Source organism: Panthera leo, chromosome A1, assembly GCF_018350215.1.
Source record: "Panthera leo isolate Ple1 chromosome A1, P.leo_Ple1_pat1.1, whole genome shotgun sequence".
Lineage (NCBI taxonomy): Eukaryota > Metazoa > Chordata > Mammalia > Carnivora > Felidae > Panthera > Panthera leo.
Window position 1 is genome coordinate 5367275 of NC_056679.1, and position 19682 is coordinate 5386956.

The following is a 19682-nucleotide window of genomic DNA, read 5'->3' on the forward strand; positions in this document are numbered from 1 at the left end:
ACTTAGCAGATACCAGCATTCGTCACTTGAGCCCAATGTGGATCTTTGGTTTGCTGTTGGTACTTTATCGGTCCGTGTAAGATGGCACTCTGTCTTCCTTTGCTAAAGTTTATGTGACATAATTAATCACGCGGTTCATTTCAACTACTTTGCAAATTTTAATTGTCTGGGGATGATTTTCTGCAGTAGTTTCTTTTTAAATTTATAAACGTGATCACCATTGTGTTTGGTCTGGGCATTTTAAAATAACTCCAAGTGTCGAGCAGATTTTAGAGATCGCTAAATAGGTGGTGGCTACGAATACGCCGAAGGTTAAAAATGTAAATCCCCAAAGGTCAGAAAATTAATTAAGTTAAAGTGTTTGTGTTCATAGTAAAATTATTCCTAGTTAGGGTGATATTAACCGTGGCAGTGATTCATTGCGTCTCTGAAGTCTACGGTGACTCCCAGAGATCCAGTCTGGACAAATGTGTGACGAGCAATCATTCATGGAATTATGGAGGGTCATTTTATACACAGCTGCATGATCACTGACAAATGCTGATTTTGCATTCTTCTTGCGGGAGGGTCACACTTTGAAATCGTTTTCTTAGAGGAAAAGGGTTATCTACTTGAAGAAGAATTCCCCATTTTAACAAATTGAAAAAAAAAAAAAGATTCTCAGTCCATATTCAAATAGCGATGCTTTTTAGAGCATATAAATTATTTTTGAGATCTCCTCATATATAGCCATTCAAGAATATATTTGTTTAGCATGTAAGACGATTCCCGGTACTAAAATCAAAATACAGCTTTTTGAATAAAGTAAGCCTGCTAGGTTTGCTATTTAATATCCTTTGTGATAATGAAAGTGCATGTTTTCAGGGAATTCTTTAACCTGAATGATTTGAGCTCAGCCACAACTGTTAGTCAAATGGTCTTTCAATAAATAGCAGTGATTGTAGTCTTCAGACATTTTCTAGGCCCTGAAGGCTAAAAATAAGTGGACAGTAAATGGTCCCCCCCCCCTTTAAATAAATGCTACTTGTTCATTTACAGCTGCTGCCAGTTTTCTGCCATATTCCCCACCTCCTGTGTCCCCCTTCTCACGCTGTCTGGGATGCCTTTCCACGAAAACGTGGGTCTTCTAGAGACGAGAGATGTGAAAAGAAGAAATTTGAAAAGCAGGATATCCCAGCTCTCCTGAAGAGGAGGGGTTCTTGGGGCTTAGCAGCCTGCACAAGAACGGCCCCTGTGTACTCCCTGAATTATTCCACTTTGCTTACTTGTGTGTCTTAAAATCCCCCCAGACAGAATTCGTTTAATTCATTAAGCATTAGGAAATAGTCAACACCATTAGTCATTAGGGAAATGCAAATGAAAACCACTAAATCTGACACTGCACGCCCACGAGAAGGGCTGAAATCGAAAAGACTGATGGTGCCCGTGTGGACAAGGATTGCGGAGAGCAGCCAGGGCGTGCACATGGGCCTGGGAAGAAGGCGAAGTGCCTCAGCCGTGTCTTTTTAAGTCGGAAACAGCCCCTCCCGGTCTCTTTAAAGTTAGATGAACACTTGGGGCGCCTGGGTGGCTCAGTCAGTTGAGTGTCCGACTTCAGCTCAAGTCATATCTCGCAGTTCGTGAGTTCAAGCCCCGCATCGGGCTCTGTGCTGATGGCTCAGAGCCTGGAGCCTGCTTCAGATTCTGTGTGTCTCTCTCTCTACCCCTTCTCTGCTCATGCTCTGTCTCTCAAAAATGAATAAATGTTAAAAAAAAAAAAAATTAAAGTTAGATGAACACTTGCCCTGTGTGTCTGTGTAGGTGCTATGACAGAGTGGTTCCAATCTTAGGTGTCTACCCAGGAGAAGTAGGAGTACGTGTCCACACAAAGACTCAAATACTTACACTAGCATTATTCATGATCTCCTAAAACCGGAAGCAACCCAGATGTGTAATAACGGGTGAGTGAATTAAACAAAATGGGGCATATTCATACAGTGGAACACGACTCAGAAACAGAAAGGAATTGATGAGTGCAGAAACACCGGACAGATCGCAGAGCCTTAGGCTAGATGAATAGGCCAGACAGAAGACACTGTGAACTCTGATTCTATTTATATGGCGTCCGCAAAAAGGCAAAACTATAGTGACAGAGTGGATTGAGGATTGCTAGGGAATGGGTTGGGGGTGGGGTGGGGGTGGGATTGCCTGCAGAACGGCAGGACGGAACGTTTTTAGGGTAATGGAAATGTTCTATGTGTTGGTTATGGACAGAGTCACATGACTGCGTACCTTTGCCGAAACTCCTTGAATTGTGCATTTAAAATGGCTCAACCTTATATTAATTATAGCTCAATGAAGTCGATTAACCAAAACAAAACCTCTGTAGAGGCTTGTCTGTTGCTGTGAATTCAGTAAATTGAGTTGGTTTACTCTCAGAAGATAAAAAAAAATTTTTTTTGTCAGCAATAGAACATTTTGTGGGAGGTGGAGATGGCCAGTGTAGAGAAATGCTTGATGGGGGTGACAATAAGAGGTGACTTGAGGGTACCAGACAGGTACTTGGGTACATGGAGGCAAGAGGCCAAATTATCTCTTAAGAAGGTTTGCTCAGTGCCTGTGAAATAGCATCCTATCCTCCTTGAAATTATTAGCATTCTAGGAAATCCTTGAAACATTACACACTTAACAGAGATTCCTCTTACTTTTTAATGAACCTCGTTAGATTAGAACAAAGCAACATCCAGAGCAGAAAGGTATCAGCTCTCCAGGCATCAACAGCTGCCAGTAGGGGCCATGAGTAACTATCTTGTCTTCCCAGCCTTGACTTTCTTTATTTGCCTGTCATGGGTTTGCCGGGTTTGTGCTTTGTCTTTTAAGTGTTACAAACTTTCATATCCATTAGGATTTATAAATGCCAAAGTATTGTGCGTGTCAATGCTGTCAGGAAACAGGTGTGATTATATTGGAAGTGAAAGTGATAGTAAAATAAAGGCAGTGGCAAGAATAAGAAGAATGCTGCTGTGGCTGTTCTGACAGTCTGGGCAGCGGAAATGGGTGGAAGAGTGGTAGAATGCAGTGGCGAGAGAAGTGACATATGACAGTGGGCAAGAGACAAGAAAAACAGGCGGCTGGAATGGAAAAACAACAAAACCCTTTTGAACCCATGGTCTAGAGGATGAGCATCACCATTAGATCCTCATTAGCCTGAGGTTAATCCAGGAGAAGGGAGTTTGTTCTCAAAGGCGTAGTATGATTTGGCCGAATTGCTGCTCGTGAAACTTGAACCATCCTGGCTTTCAGCATGGTCAGCTCTGAGCCCGTTGGAATTTGCAGAACATCAAAGTGGGGTCTGAGGCAGCTGCTGCTACCTCAGCGTCTAAGAAATTCCTCTCGACACTTGCCAAGCTCACGGAGGGAGAGGGTTGCCTACCTCGACATTTTTCAGTGTTGCTGGAACGGTTTCATTTTGAGGAGAGATTCCTGCTATCTGCAAATCGGTAGAAATGCATCCAGATTCTAGAAATCTTCATCTTTCCGGGTTGATTAAACCCGGAGTGATGAACCGGAGAGCCACCTTTCAGATCCCACCTGTGCATAAATTCAGATTGAACTTCAGCTGTACTTCAGATGAACCTGCGATCTGTGAGCAGACAACCATTTCCTGAGATCAAGGGTAGCACTGTCTATGCTGTTTATATAATTAAAAAAAAAAAAAAACAAAACTGAAAATGGAAAGGCCAGCGTAGAGCTTACTGATAAGAGATGCAGGGCTCCCAGTACAGCTCAACCAAGGGAGCGGTGAGTGTTTGCTGCACCTACAGGAACGGTCTGTAGTTGCCCTCGCTTGCTTTTGGCTATAAACCGTGTGTGTTTTTAATTGCAAAGGAAAATAAAATTGTAGAACGTGTATGAAACCCTGGAAATAGATTGTTTAATATTAATGCCTAAAAGGCAAATTCTAGCGAAGGGTTTTGGAATGTTCTGTATCTTTCTGGGAATGAAACTTCTAGTCCCAACTCCCCGTGCCCCTCATAACAGCTAAGTCCATTGTAACTTTCAGTAATTGGTTTTTTATTAAAATAAGAGACTGCAGTATAAAGTTTAGCGACTAGGCTAAATAGGCATTAACGGGCCCTGGGATCCAACCACAATTTGTAACATCGTTCCTTTGGGAAAATAGATTCTAAGTGCCCAATAACCGACTTACAAATAGACTTTTGAATCATAGTCCATTTGAGAATAAGGAACTGTTTGTGATAGTAATACCTTCGATTGGCTTGCTTGAGAACTGCACAGAAGGGACCTATATTCTGCCACACATGTGCAATGAACCCAACCAGTCTGGGTTTGATCAAAGATTATTGCTGAGTGGGCATTGGAAGGAACTGAAGTGGAGGCTGGAGACAAGTCAAGGGTGGAGTTGGGAGGATGGGGAGTTAGGAGAGGTTTTAGTGGGAGGGAAGGTTTTCAATCTCAAAGGCAAAGGTGCGATTCCGTGTAGATGAAGTGAGAGAACAGGACGGTTTGGATAGGAGCGGCGGTTAGGAGTAGAGAGCGTGGCAGGCAAAAGGAATAAGAAGGATCAACCAGAAGACAGCCTCTTAATTATAGAGAACAAACTGAGGGTTACTGGAGGGGAGGGGCAGGGGGATGGGCTACATGGGCGATGGGTATTAAGGAGGGCAGTTGTGATGAGCCCTGGGTGTTGTACGTAAATGATGAATCATTGGGTTCTACACCTGAAACTAATATTATACCGTACGTTGACTAACTGGAATTTACATAAAAACTTGGAAAAAAGGGAAAGGAAAATGTACCAGGAAGGCCAAATGGCCCACATAGTAACAGTCATGTTTGCTGCAGTCTCTGCAAAGGGAAAACGTGACTGCTACGTTTCTACGGTTTGCAGCTCAACTCGGCCAAGGGGTCATCATTCACTTCCACGGGCATCTCCTGCTCCAAGAGGCCTTGTCCTGCCTCCCCTCTCCCTGCGCCCCCGTATTAGCAGCCTTCTCTTCCACGTTCGGTACTAAGCACAGATCTGTCCTACGGCTACTATGTTAGGAGGCTCATTCCGGGCAGTAAACATGATGGCAGTTGTCGTGTGCTCAGTCTGTGTGTTGCCTTGGTCACAGGCCACGTCTTTTCGTATCCAAATCCATTATGCCAAGAGTAGTGCTGCATCACCGGTGGGCTCAAGGGGTCATCTTTTGTCTTAGCTTGGTCCGTTGGCCCCAAAACTGGGTGGCTTAACCAACAGAAATCTATTCCTCATGGTTCTGAAGGCTGGGAAGTCTAAGATCAAGGTGCCGGCAGATCCATTGGCTCCAAGGACATTGGATCCAAGGACTCTTCTCCGGGTTTGTGGAGCAGCTGTCTTCAGCTGTGTCCTCCCGTGGCTGGAGGGGGGAGAGTGGGCGGGGTAGAGAGAGAGAGAAAGGGAGAGAAGGAAGAGACTCCCTCGTCCCTTCTAGTAAGGGCACTGATCTCATTGGGAGTGCCTCCCCCTCTTGACCTAGTTACCTCCCAAAGTCCCCACCTCCAAATAACCATCACACTGGGGATTAGAGTTTCAACATATGAGTTTTGGGGAGATACACACAGTGAGTCCACAGCACTTCTCCCGGTACGACTTGGAAACCTGTCAACTCAGTGTCATCCATGTTTCCCAGGCCACTGTGGGCTGTGGCAGACGAGGCTCTCAGGAAGAGGGGCCATGTGTGCGACTCTGTGTCCCTGCCTGCCACTGTTGAAACTCCAGCTCCCTTTCGGGTCCTTCCCTATAACTGCTTGACTGATTGTGGGGGCAAGGGGAGGACTGTCTGTGTCTGAGGAGCATGGTTTCCTCATTAACCATATTTCTGCCATTCCCATTCCCAGTGCTTGGCACCCTCCCTGCTCATGCCCCAGAGCCTCTCACGCTCGCGGGCCAACCCTTAGGCTGAGGAAGAAGGCTCCAGTCTGTCTTTATGAGCAGGACAGAAATAACCCTAAGTGGAGAAAGTACCCTCCATGATCTTACCGCTGCTGCGTATCTCCATTTGTACTGTGCCCCCTTAAAACACAGCCACAGGCAGGGGTCTCCTCATCTCAGGGATTTGAATTCTTCAACCTTTTCCTCCATAAGTCCAGGGGGTGGGGTGGCAGCGAGGGTAAGTTTCGCTGGGCTAGACGGTGCCTCCACGACAGTATTGGCACGTTGTCCGAGGACCAGTTCCGTACATCTTGCCTCGTCCCTTTCAGTAAGATATTTTCCAGGAGGTTTTTCTGTGCCCCCTGCATCGACCTCTGGCCAGCACCCTCTCCAGAATTGCCCAGACTTGTCTGAGTTTCCAGGTGCACACACCCAGGCTGCCACACCGGGATTTCTCTGAGTGGGTGGGATTTTCTTCTTTCCACCCAGATTCTAAAGGGCAGGCTGTTGGCACAGATGAGGTAAACGTAGACGTTTTATCTGAGATTCAGAATTATGCAACTAATCGAGAGTTAAAAAATGTGTAAAGTTTCCTTTATTTTACTGAAAGTCAACTTTTATTCTTCGGGCACTGTTCTATCCATTATGCCTATGTCACTACGCTGACAAGGAAGGCATTGTCAGCAGCAATGGCATTTATTCACTGCCCAAAGTAGCCCAACTGTGTATTTTCCTAGATGTAGGGTAGTAACCAGAGGAAGAATGGGCTTCATTGAGTGCTTATTATCTGCCAAGCTCAGTGTTAAGCAGGTTGCCCTGATTAGCTCATTTGTTTATAACAAAAGTGCTGTGAGGTAAGTATTCTTAGCCCCGTTTTACACTTGAGAATCGTTGTTTAAAGAGGTTAAGTAACCCGCCCAGGGTCACAGAGGTAATAAGTGGAGAGCTGGGACCAGTCCCTGGGCCATCTGACTCCAGAACGGGGCCCTAGGCCACAATTATGCCTCAAATACATCTTTCCGATAAGTGTTGTTGGAAGTCTCTTACTGAGAATGAAAACTGAGCCGTAAGACAGTAGAACCTGTTTTCCACTTTGTGGTAGTAGCTGATGCTCGGTTTAACCAGCGGTGGAAAGATTCCTGTCCATTTGACATGTTTCTTGAAGACGGTAATTTATGTTATCGTGTGGATCAATTATATGTAAATGTAGCTTAATAGCCAAAGGACAGTCGTCCAGACGATAATTTCAGCAGACTTTTGTGTTTCCCCGATTCATTTAAACCGTATATTTTTGTGAGCCAGAGATTTTATTCTTCTGTTTGAAGCAGATATCCTACTCGTAGTCATAAATTCACCGGGAAGTCAGACATACTTTTTTTTTTTTAATCCAAAGAATGATTCTATGCTTTAGTTCTATCTGATAAGAGACATCACACCAAGGTGCTTATTTAGGCTGGTACTAATATCTTAAAACATATTATTTTAAAGTGTTTAATTTGATTAAATATTTTCTGGAACGTGAAAAACATGATCAGTTTGTTTCTTCTTGTGACGACCCATGGGGAGAAATGGTTTAATCTGAAGATCTCAGCAGAGAAGAGAAATTAATCTTTTGTATTAATTTTATATCCCCTAATACTTTTTGGAGGCTTTAAAGATTATCTTGTGCAAACTGAGAAATGTTTGCCATTTAAGTTTTAGCACCTTTATCTTTTGGAAATAATAAAAAAAAAAAAAAAAACACCACCACCCGTTTGTTTGTATGGAGTCTCCTGTTCTAGAGGCACTGAGAAAACTCCATATGGAGTATAAAGGAGTGGGGAGAAAAACTGTCCTCAGAACCTTAGCAATTAAAATTCCAACGGAGAAGAATTTGGATGCCGTAGCTCGGCCTGGACTGTAACTAGAGTAGGTTATTTTAAATGTCAAATGTAAATATCATTAAAGGGGATACGTTCATCCATACGACAGACCTAGCAGGCATTCCAGCGAATTCCAGACACGCGCCACATCGGACTCTGTATGCGTTACATTAGAATGGGTATGGCACTCTGTTTTTGACGTATTAAGCACCTAAAATTTGAAATACTAAACACATGCCCCCCGCCCCCCAACTCTCGTTTCAGGCAACAAGGGCAGCCATTACGCAGCATTGCACCGACCTTGGGAATCTGTTGGGCAAGGAGAACGACGTGGCCCTCATCATCGATGGCCACACCCTGAAGTACGCACTGTCCTTTGAAGTCAGGAGAAGCTTCCTGGATTTGGCGCTTTCGTGTAAGGCGGTCATATGCTGCAGGTAAGCAGACGCAGACTGTGCGGGGTTCGCGTTCCAATGGGGCTGTAACCTGTGCTTTTATTAAAAAACAAAACAATGCATGGAAATTCTAAGGGTAAAGTTTCATTTAAAAAGGAAAACAAGCGAAATAGAGGTGCCTGGGTGGCTCAGCCCGTTAAGCATCCAACCCTGGATTTCTACTCAGGTCATGACCTCACAGTTTGTGAGTTAGGGCCCGAGTTGGGCTCTGTGTTGATGGTGTGGAGCCTACTTGGGATTCATTCTCTCTCTCTCTCTCTCTCTCTCTCTCTGCCCCTCCCCTGCTTGTACTCGTTCTCTCTCTCTCTCAAAATAAATAAAAACTTTAAACAGATTAAAAAAAAACAAGCAAAATAAAAATACTAATTTAACCATCCATTCACAGATTTCAGGTAAGGCAGTTAGTGGTTTTTACAGTTTTGTTTGTTGTCTCCTGAAAACATAAGAGAAGAGCTGGGGCCTCCAGTCTTACTCGCCCTGGGAGAGTAACTGGAATAAGTCTGCCCTGAGCAGGTGTGGCAAGGCCCTAGCTACTTGGTTCTTTGGTTCTGGATGTCTGGGCTCAATCTCGAAGACTCGAGGAATTTGGATGCCTCTTTTCTGACATACAGTAGGTATTTCTATTCAGTAAGGAGGTTTGGTGGGGGCCACGCTATACCAGCTTTTGTGTTTGGACCCAGCCAGATGACTTTGTTGTTGTCTTTTAAGCTTTCATGTGAATTCCAGTCAGTTGACACACAGTGCTGTATTAGCATTCAGGTGAGGGACTTGGTTGTTTTTTCAGGAAATCTGGGAAGGTTTCTGAGGGTGGGCGTTGCTACCTTCTGCGGGCTACTGGCCATGCAAGGTCCAATGCTAATAGAGATTTGAGGGTCAGGATTATAAAGAAAATACTAGAAAGATGAGCGGCACCACCTTGGTTGTGCAGCAGACGACTTGAGAGCTGAGAGGAGAGCTTTCCATCTCCGAAACTACTGTCCTTGGGCAGTGCCTGGTACATGGTTCAGTGCACCGTCCAGATCCTTGGATTAATAATCTGATCCGTGCTTGCTCTTCTATTTTAGGGTTACACGTTTTTTATACGTTGTTTCCTTGGGTATTTTCTCAGAAATCAGTTATCAGGATGCTTTTAAATTCCTCACCGCATTGATGCTTCAAGAAGGCCTCTTGTGGGTTCAAGCGTCGTCCGTTCAGAATAATGGCTGTCACAGTGACAGTGCTGTTTCTGCCTGACTAAAAGGCCCTAGTGACATCATCTGCCACACCTCTCTACCCAGACCTCTCGTAACACTGCCTGTTTGGGATGGCCGGCAACTCTGGGGGACAGCTACAGGAAAGTCTCTCCCTTGCCTCTCCAACCTTGCTCCCCACTCTAGTGAGTCTTGGGATTCTTCTTGGAGACCAAAAAATCTGTTGCCGCCATTTTCCCGTGAGTACACATACTCAGAACCCTGAACCGTCTTCGGATGCTGACGGTTCTCTATCATTTTCTCCTTCTCTCTTGAACCCTTTTCGTAATTTGGAACACGTCATCAAAGGCCAAGGAGAGCCGGGGTGGCGGCCGGTGGGGCCTCCGCGGTGGAGAGGAATGTAGCTGTTGTGCTGTGGTTGTAGGATGTTCAAGGACCCCAGGGTGAGGAACAGATTCAAAAGTGTTTACAACAGTGAACAGGAGCTGTGTGTTACCTCTACGTCCGGAAGCTTGGCACGGTAAGAGGGACCCAGAATAGTGAGGGATGACTAAGCATCTGGACGTGAAAGGCCAGGCTTCCGAGTTTTATAACGGTCTCCCTTTCTCTCTCTCTCTCTCTCTCTCTCTCTCTCTCTCTCTCTCTCTCTCTCTGTTAAACAATTTTCTTGAGATACAATTCACCTTTAAAGTATATAGTTCAGTGTCTTTGAGGCTGCTCACGACGTGTTGTAACCATGACCACAACCAATTTCAGACTATTTTTAACCCTCTTTTCTCCTGTTAGTCAATGCCCATCCTCCTCCACCCTCCCCCACCCTCCCCCAGCCTCGCTCAGTGCTAAACAACCACGAATCTGCTTTCTTGTCTATACAGATTTGCCTATCTGGGACATTTCGTATGAATACAAGGATATGAGATGGGGTCTGCTTCTGGCTTCTTGCACTTAACGTAATGTTTTCAAGGTTCCTCCGTGTTGCAGAATGTATCAGTACGTCGTTCCTTTTCGTAGCTGAATAACGTTCCGTTGTATAGATATACCACTGTTAGTCATCCGTCTTGATTACCCTTGGATTGTTTATACTTTTTGACCACTATGAGGAATGCTGCAACGGAGATTCACGTATACGTTTCGTATGGACATCTGTTTTCGTTTCTCAAGGAGCAGAAATGCTGTGTCAGCTCGTATGTCTATGTCTGATCTCTGGAAGAACCATCAGGCCGGTTTCCAAAGTGGCTACACCCTTTTACATTCTCACCAGCAATCTGTGACTGTGCCAGCTTGGCCATATCCATCTACTTGTTATGTGTCTTTTTCACTGTTTCACCCAGTGGGTATAAAGTGGTATCTCATAGTTTTGATTTGCATTTCCCTGATGGCTAATAGTACTTAATTATAAAACATAGATAAAAGAGAAAAATTGAAATACTAAATCAATTGAAATATTAAAAATGAATCCTGTTGAGCATCCTTGCATGTGTGTAACGGCCATGCCAATGTCTGTTCGAGTCCATTTTTAAGTTGGATTATTTGTCTTCTTGTTGAGTTGCAAGAGTTCTTTATGTTCACCGTATATATACGACTGTCTTATCAGAAATAGGATTTACAAATATTTTCTCCTGTTCTGTTGGTTGTCTTTTCATTTTCTTGAAGGTATTGTTGGCAGCACAAAAGATTTCAATTTTGATGAAGTCCACCTTATCTGTTTATTCTTTCATCCTGTGTTTTGGTGTCCTGTTTTACTTATTTAATCTTTTTTTTGAGAGAGAGCACACCTGTAGGTGCGTGGGTGTGAGCAAGCGGGGGAGGGGCGGAGGACAAGGGCAAGAGAGAATCCCGAGCGGGCTCCACAGCCAGCGGGGCACCGGATGCAGGCTTGATCTTACAAGTGTGAGATCGTGACCGGAGCTGAAAGCAAAAGTCAGAGGCTTAACTCACTGAGCGACCCAGGTGCCTCTATCCTGTCTTTTTTTTTTTTTTTTTAATTGGTTTTTGAGAGAGAACAAGCACTGGGGGGGCAGGGAGGGTAGAGAGAGGGGGAACAGAGGATCGGAAGCGGGCTTTTGGCTGACAGCAGCTAACCCGACGTGGGGCTTGAGCTCACAAACCGCGAGATCATGACCTGAGCCAGAGTCTGACGCCCAACGGACTGGGCCACCCAGGAGCCCCCTCTATCCTGTCTTTTTGAAGCAGCTGATACTGTGCTTTCTTCCCTGGGTTCCATTTGGGCACGTTAGCTCAGGGACGTGGCAAATGGCAAGAAGTGGAGAAGGAGTAGTGGTGAAACGCTCTTTTCTCATAATTTCCCCTTTGTGTCTGTGCTGTAAAGCTGCCGACTTAGGTACCTGGTTTCTGCGAGGCCCACAGCACTAGGGGGTTGTTCCTCTAGTTCCACCCGGAGCCAGAAGTCATGGTGAGGACGTCCCTCTCCCTTGCCAACCGCGAGTGGGTCAAGGGGCCATCACCCTGACTTGTCGGTGAGCAGAATCAAGCAACAAGAAACAACATGGGCAAGTCTGGTAAACTAAATCAAAGCAAACGTGCTCTCACTTCATGGTTTTTCAAAGGGAAATCAAAACGAGTCCGTTTGGATTCTCCGGGGAGAGCAGGAATGCCTTCAAGGCTTTACAGGAACACGCCGCTTCCTTGCCAGGTGCTTGATACTAAAGAAAAACATCTTCTCCCCCTTCTTTCTTTGGCTGCTTTCAGAGGGCTTTGTGTATCACATAAAGCTGTGCACTCAAAGACTTCACAGGAAGGAGTTCCAACTGGAATTGGCACAGAAAGAGGAAATTTCAAATTAAATACTGTTACTGTCTACAAAATAGAAACACTAATTGAAAAAAGGAGAGCGTATCACTTTTGCTACTCTAGGAAACATTTCTTGGCTGGTTTCACACTCAAGATTTTAAGAACATCAACACCTACTTTAAAAAAAAAAAGCACTCGTGTACTTCAGATGTTGCTTACTATTCGTTGAGAATTTAACCGTAAATTAAATTTAACGTGACTTCAAACATAAGGTTGACCTTAATTCTCACTTTTCATCTTTAAAATGTAATCACTGTAAAAGTTCCCCCTTTCTCTAATAATAGAAGAAAATAATTGCTTTCGGAAAATAACCTCAGTGAGCTCGTGAAGCCCCGTGTCCTGTCAACGTTGATTCCGAGACTGGTGGGTGTTGTATAAAAACTGATAACACCTTTAAGCGAAAACAATATTTTAGGCAGAAAACAGGAAATAATGTAAGAATTTGTTACCTATTTTGCGGACACTAGACTCACACACATTTAGCTAATTATACCTTATTATACCCAAAATATTTTCCATGTAGTTAAAAATCCTAGAAAGGTCATTACATGGTCAGCAAAACAGGTACAGGTCAGAAATCTCCTGAGGTTTACTGTTGTATCTGCCAGGGACCCTGCCACATTATCTATCGAGGTAAAAACTGGTTGGTCTAATCACATTTTTGTCGGAGGCTTGATACGTGCATCGTGTGTCCGGGAGAATAGTGACATGGTCTGTGCCTGTTAAGAGCAAAGAGTAAATAAGAGTATATGGCAGGACTCACGTATCTTCTACTTTACATCTTATGTGGGCCCCGACTCCTTGTAAGCAGGGCCTCAGAGAAACTAGCAGGTCCCCGACTCCAGTGACCTGTATCTTGCCATATGCAAAGATTCTCAATTTCTTTCTTGATTCCTCCTCAGCAGCTGAAGTCAGTGGCTCCCCCCGCTGGATTCTCATATGTTTCTGTGACTCCTCTTTTTCCTACATGTCTTCCTTATGGGATCTTTTCAGCAGCCTTTGAAGTGTCCTGTTTCCAAGGTTTTGCCTTGGCCTCGTCATACCACCCCCCCGCCACATCTTCCCCCTGGTGCGTTCCATTTATTTTCAGGGCCCCATTCATCCTCTCCGTTCGTGAGTCACGACACCAGCTTTATCCTGAACCATCTAGAGAACTTAAACAATTTTTGTCCTCAAAAATTTAAATACAGGATTATCCTCTGACCCAGCAATTCCACTGCTAGGCGTATAACCCAAAGAATCAAGAACGGGTAATCAAGCAGATACTTGTATGTTGATGTTCACAGCAGCGCTATTCACAACAGCCAAAAGGTAGAAACAACCCAAATGTCCCCTGATGGATGAATGGATCAACAAAGGGTGGTATATCCATACAGTGGAATATTATTTGGACATAAAAAGGGAAAAGCGTGGATACACATGGTACAACATGGATGAGCCTCAAACACATACCTAGTGAAAGAAGCTGTTACAAGAGATCACATTATATGTTTCCATTCATATGAAATATTCAGAATAGGTAAATTCATACAGACGAAGGCAGATTAGTCGCTTCCAGGGACTACGGGAGAAGGAACATAAAGTGATTGTTGAATGGGTACAGGATTTCCTTCTGGGGTGATGAAAACGTTTTGGAACTAGATGGTTGCACAAGGTTGTGAATATACTAAATGCCACTGAACTGTTAACATTTTTTTAGTTTTATTTTATTTTTAACGTTTATTGATTTTTGAGAGAGAGAGACAGAGACAGAGTGCAAGCAGGGGAGGGACAGAGAGAGAGGGAGACACAGAATCCGAAGCAGGCTCCAGGCTCCGAGCTGTCAGCACAGAGCCCAACGTGGGGCTCGAACTCGTGAACCATGAGATCATGACCTGAGCCGAAGTCAGGCACTTAACCAACTGAGCCACTCAGGCGCCCCTGAACTGTTACATTTTAAAATGGCTAGTTTTATGTTATGTGAACTTTCTCTTAAAAAAACAGTAACAAATGAAGGGGAACCTGGGTGGCTCAGTCGGTTAATCGGCTGACTTTGGCTCAGGTCATGACCTTGTGGTTCACGAGTTCGAGCCCTACATTGGGCTCTGTGCTGATAGCCCAGATCCTAGAGCCTGCTTCGGATTCTGTGTCTCCCTCTCTCTCTCTGCCCCTCCCCTGCTAGTAATCTCTCTCTCTGTCTCTCTCAAAGATAAATAAAACATTAAAAAAAAAAATGAATAAAAGAATTCATCCATTTAAATGAAATGTATGTTGAATGAACAAAACAAAAGTTTGAATGAAAGTGCCCTTTGTTTGAATTAAATCTTTGTGGAAAAGAAGAAGAAAGAAAAAAAAAAAAAAAGACAAGACTGCTTCCCAGGCTCTACCCAGAACAATGAAATCAGAACTCTAGGGATTATACAAGCCACCCGTCCCCAAATTTGATTCTAGTGAGTATTTGGGGTTGAGAGGAGAGGACTTCCCCAGTCTGTCAGCATGTCCAGCATAACCCCTTTCTTCAGCACCCCCGTGTCTGAGACTTTTTCACACTGACCTTGGCATACCTTAAATTCAAAATGTGTAGGCTGAATTGGTCACAATCCCTGGTCTATGTGTCTCCTCCTTTCTTCTGGGCTTCCCCACTAGTTTTCGGAGTTTTCTGTCCCAGGTGATGGTACCACGCACCTCACAGCTACCAGAGCCTTTTGGTAACATAACAGGCACTGTTCTGTATTTGAGGGACCTGTAAGAAACGAAACCATAGAGGGGCGCCTGGGTGGCTCAGTTGGCTGAGCATCCGACTCTTGGTTTCGGTTCAGGTTCTGGTCTCACGGTTCGTGAGTTTGAACCCCGCATCGGGCTCCGTGCTAACAACAGGGAGCCTGCTTGGGATTTTCTCTCTCTCCCTCTCTTTCTCTCAAAAAAGAAAGAAAAAAAAAAAACAACCTGAACCATATAAGTAAATTATTGTATTGAATCAAAAATTGCACTCTCTTCATTTGTTGATCCTTGGTAAATATTGTCTTTGTTTTCATAAAGAAGAAATAAAGGCCTCAGAAAAATTAGTGTCTCGCCCATGACTTCACCTAAAATAGTAAGGGAGGCATTGTCAGTTTATCCTGGATACGAACAGTACCAGGGCCCGTGCTCTTAAATCATGTAGTCAGCTCTGGCAGCTAATTTATGGTCATGTGTTGATTACTGTCAGGACTCGAGTTTTATATGAAGTTTTTGCTTTGAACATGTTCCACCTGAAGAATTTGTGTGAACCTATTTAGCATAAAGTCTGGTAGGATTTGTCTTTCTCCAAGAAGTCACGTAGGAAATGTGTAAACCACTTTTTACATGTTCAAGAAGGAGTTCTCTGTTCTCTGTTCTTTCCTCCCTGTGTCCTTGGAACTACCGTCTTTCACGTTCTGTCATTTTTCCTTTTCCTCCGACGTTCTTGAGTTTTGTCAAAACGGAGATAAATTTTGTGGGCACAGACCTGGGATGGGGCGGGTCTTTGGCCTCTTGAGAACATTCAGAAATTGAAAATGTTAACATGTATCGTCAGGAAGAAAGTCATGAAAGAATCGTCAGGGCTCCCCTTGTGAGGAAGTTGTGGCCCCGCCACGGTCCCCCACAAGTGCGGGTGATGCTCGTTGTCCCCAGTGCCACCATATTAGCAGATGTGATTTAGGACCGTATACCTCTGGGCAGGAGGTGGAGCGGGAGGAAAACACCACAGCAGGGTGGATGTCCAAATGAAGGGTTTCAGAAGACGTCATTTATTTTCTTGGGTGTGTTTCGACTTCTGCCTTTCAGGGTAGATTCAAAGATAAACATGTGTGAACCTACCATGATACCATAGAAGTACGGCGAAGAGAAAGAAGCAGATTGGGCACAGCAAACGTTTCTAAAAAGCTTTTTGGGTTTATTTTTCTAACTTGAAGAGTGATTTATATTTCTTGTAGGGAAAAAATAGAAAATTCAGATAAGCGAAAAGAAAGAAATCAGAATTCACAATCCCAACTAGAGTTCATCACGGTTAGCAGTTGATATTTAAATCTAGATCTCTGTCAGTTAAAATAATTTTTATCAGAAGTGGTTTAGATTACTTACAATATGTGAAGCGAAAAAGGTTATAAGCCTTAAAGATGGTTATAAAGGTTTAGTTTCTATGTGAAATCATGATATAAAATGTTTTCTAAAAGCTTGCTAATCTTCTGTTATGAAAACACCATGATTAATCTATTCCTATTGTTGGGTATTTGGGTTAACACGTTATTTTTTTACTGTTAGGAATATCGCTACCATAAGATTTTTATAGCTAAATCTTTGCGAAGACACTTGATGATTTCCATAAAATAGCAATTCAAGAGTAAGCCACGTAGAAATTGGCAGAAGTGTTTGTACCCTTCACCTAAGAAAGGGAAGTTATTTGGGAGTGAGAGAGATGTGGTCAGGAGCTCACTCCCTGCTGGGACAGATGTGTTCCCCTCGTTCGGCCAGCTTGGTCTGGGGTTTATTTTCCCCACCAAGAACGGGGAGCAGTTGAGAGATTACTTTGTGGCAGGATGCATACGGGGTTGAAAAAGAAATCACAGCATTTTTAGTCAGGGACAGTGTATCATCTCCACGGCTGGTTCGACCTTATACTTGTTTTCCGGACTCTCGGAAGCCTGTGACTCACTTAGCCTGCATCCCCGAACCTGTACACTGGCCCTACCTTCAGACTTAGGGTGGAAAAGAACTGGCTCTTTCCCCTTGGTCTCCACTCCAGCTTAGCTTTTTACATTAATGAGGCATGATGGATAATAAGAAATCTTAGAACATTATGCATTTTGCGTGTGGTATCTTTCAGCCTGTGAACCACACACAAGAATTCTATCCAAACAGAGTTCAGACACACTAATTAGAATTGTACCACCAATTGTGTTTTGGTTGGCGTCCACATTGGTAGGGGGCCAATCATACACTTGCAAAAATAAAACTTTTCTTTAGTTTCTTTCATGATACGATTTCTCAGCATCATACATGTTTAGTTAGAAGTCAGCTTCCACCTTTGACATTTCGTTCCAGAGAACATTATTAACTTGTCGAGGGTGTAAGCCTATCCTTGGGTTGTTTGTATTACAGCTTAGCATGTATGCCCGTTTGTTGATTAAATGCAATTAAGGTAGAATTCATTCTTAGACAGGGTTTTGTTTTGTTTTGGTATTTTTTTTTCATTGAGCTCTAAAATGAATGCTATTATTTGAGTGATTGTGGCAATTTTATTTGGTCCTAACTGGCCTTTTTGTTGCTGTGCTCAAAGTGAGTGTGCTCAGATGTTATGATTCCTCAGCAACATGTTGAATAAAAACAACGTCCAAAAAGCCCGCCGTTTAAAAAATGTTTTCCGTCCACAGGTTTCACCATTATTTACTCAGAATGAAAATTAGATTGATGTAGATTCTGTACCATAGAGAAATAGCTTATTTAATCGTTGTATAGACTGGCATATGTGGGAACTTGGCAATCTTAATAGAACAAGGAATCCCTTTCTGAGTAATTCTAGCTTAGAAAAAAAAAGCCATTTTATTAAACATTTTGGAATCAAAGCCGATTTTGATGACACGTTTAGAAATGGAGGACTGTTTTCGTCTTAAATAACTATTGCGGGACGTAATTTATACTAGTCACTCTATAGTATCAACTCTTGACTATGAAGGATTTCTGGGTTTTTTTTTTCCTCCGGCTAAAAGTGACATATTATCAATATTTATCTGTAGCTCCTAGAGGTGAAAAGTCGAAAGATAAATTAACCCGTCAACTTGGTTACTTGTGTCCTGAACTGGCAAACTGCTTTGGTGGGAAGATACAGTACTTGTGACAAAATAGAAGCAAATATTTTAGTATAAGATTTAAAATACAGAAAGTTCTTCTGTAGGAAAATCTGTTAGATAATCCAAATTAAAAGTTAGCACCTGTGACATGTTGACATGACAGAAATCTCTAGCAGGGGGCATTTAGTAATATGGTTTGATCTTTTAATAGTGTGCTGTATAATTGTGAGCACGTTTCTTTTTATTTATTTATTTTTCAGTATATGACATTTATTGTCAAATTGGTTTCCATACAACACCCAGTGCTCATCCCAAAAGGTGCCCTCCTCAATACCCATCACCCACCCTCCCCTCCCTCCCACCCCCCATCAACCCTCAGTTTGTTCTCATTTTTTTAAGAGTCTCTTATGCTTTGGCTCTCTCCCACTCTAACCTTTTTTTTTTTTTTTCCCTTCCCCTCCCCCATGGGTTTCTGTTAAGTTTCTCAGGATCCACATAAGAGTGAAACCATATGGTATCTGTCTTTCTCTGTATGGCTTATTTCACTTAGCATCACACTCTCCAGTTCCATCCTCGTTGCTACAAAGGGCCATATTTCGTCCTTTCTCATTGCCACGTAGTACTCCATTGTGTAGAGAAACCACAATTTCTTTATCCATTCATCAGTTGATGGACATTTAGGCTCTTTCCATAATTTGGCTGTTGTTGAGAGTTGTGAGCACATTTCTTAGGAAAATTTTTTTTTTTTTTTGGTTATAAAATGGGTGTTACCATACCACTTTTCTTCTCTCGCAGAGCTGTCCTTCTGAACGGTTCTGAGACGTCGTTTTTGTGGTAAAAGTTCCCCTTGGTTTCTGATCTTCACACTGTGTCGTCGACACAGATACAAAATGGACAATGGAAGTAACGAGGCCCTTCCTTCTCGTCAGGCACTAGTCTAAGAATTATGGTAATCGGGCCTGTGTGATCTCCCATCTCTCCGCTCTGCCGCTTTCAACACATTGGGACCCAGATGAGGCGCCAGGAGAGCTTGTAGACACATCACTTTTCAAGTTTTTTCCTGTGTTTCTTCCTCTTCCTCTTTTCATGAATGATTAATTCATCAGCGCGTGTCATTTTTGACAACAGTGCTCTGCCAAATGAAACAAGGTGATGTTAGGTCAAACCGTGGTCCAAAATTCTGAAGTAGAAGCTCATAATATTTGGCATCTTTCCTCCTAGAAAAACAAACCAGGAGAAAAAAAAAAAAGTCAAGAATAGAGCCTAACTAAACATGTGGAATGTGTCATGAATATTTATATCCCCAAGTCTTGCCTTGTGATAGTATTTGTGTTTAAGGTGGGTTTTTTTTTCTTTTTCCTGTGAAATAGTTCAGAATGTGTTTCATTAATACAAGTGTCATGTTAACTTTCATTAGGAAAAAATTCCTTCTTCTGACAACATTGACACCTTTCTGATGGAGCATATGCAAAGTAGCTCTTACGTTAATTGGTCCCAAAGAAAATTATGTTTTCCAGTTTCCTGCCTATACATCTGACACTTTCCCTCATTTAGTACCTGCTCAATTATCGATGCTTTTTCCCTTTCCTGATCTTGACAGCCAGTATTCCTCCTATGACTTTGAAAACCATAAGGAATACCCCATCCTGGAAGCTTAACTGTCCTCCAGTTTGAACAGG

General features: G+C 43.2%; 1 protein-coding gene across 13 annotated transcripts in view; it reads left to right on the forward strand.

The window, feature by feature from the left end:
- LOC122217186 (phospholipid-transporting ATPase IB) overlaps window positions 1-19682 on the forward strand; it is a 609544-nt gene that overhangs the window by 291279 nt on the left and 298583 nt on the right. For all 13 annotated transcript variants that reach the window (XM_042934232.1, XM_042934582.1, XM_042934301.1 and 10 more), the window contains one exon: window positions 8023-8195. In XM_042934232.1, the coding sequence (XP_042790166.1) occupies window positions 8023-8195 (173 nt within the window). The remainder of the gene's footprint in view (window positions 1-8022; window positions 8196-19682) is intronic.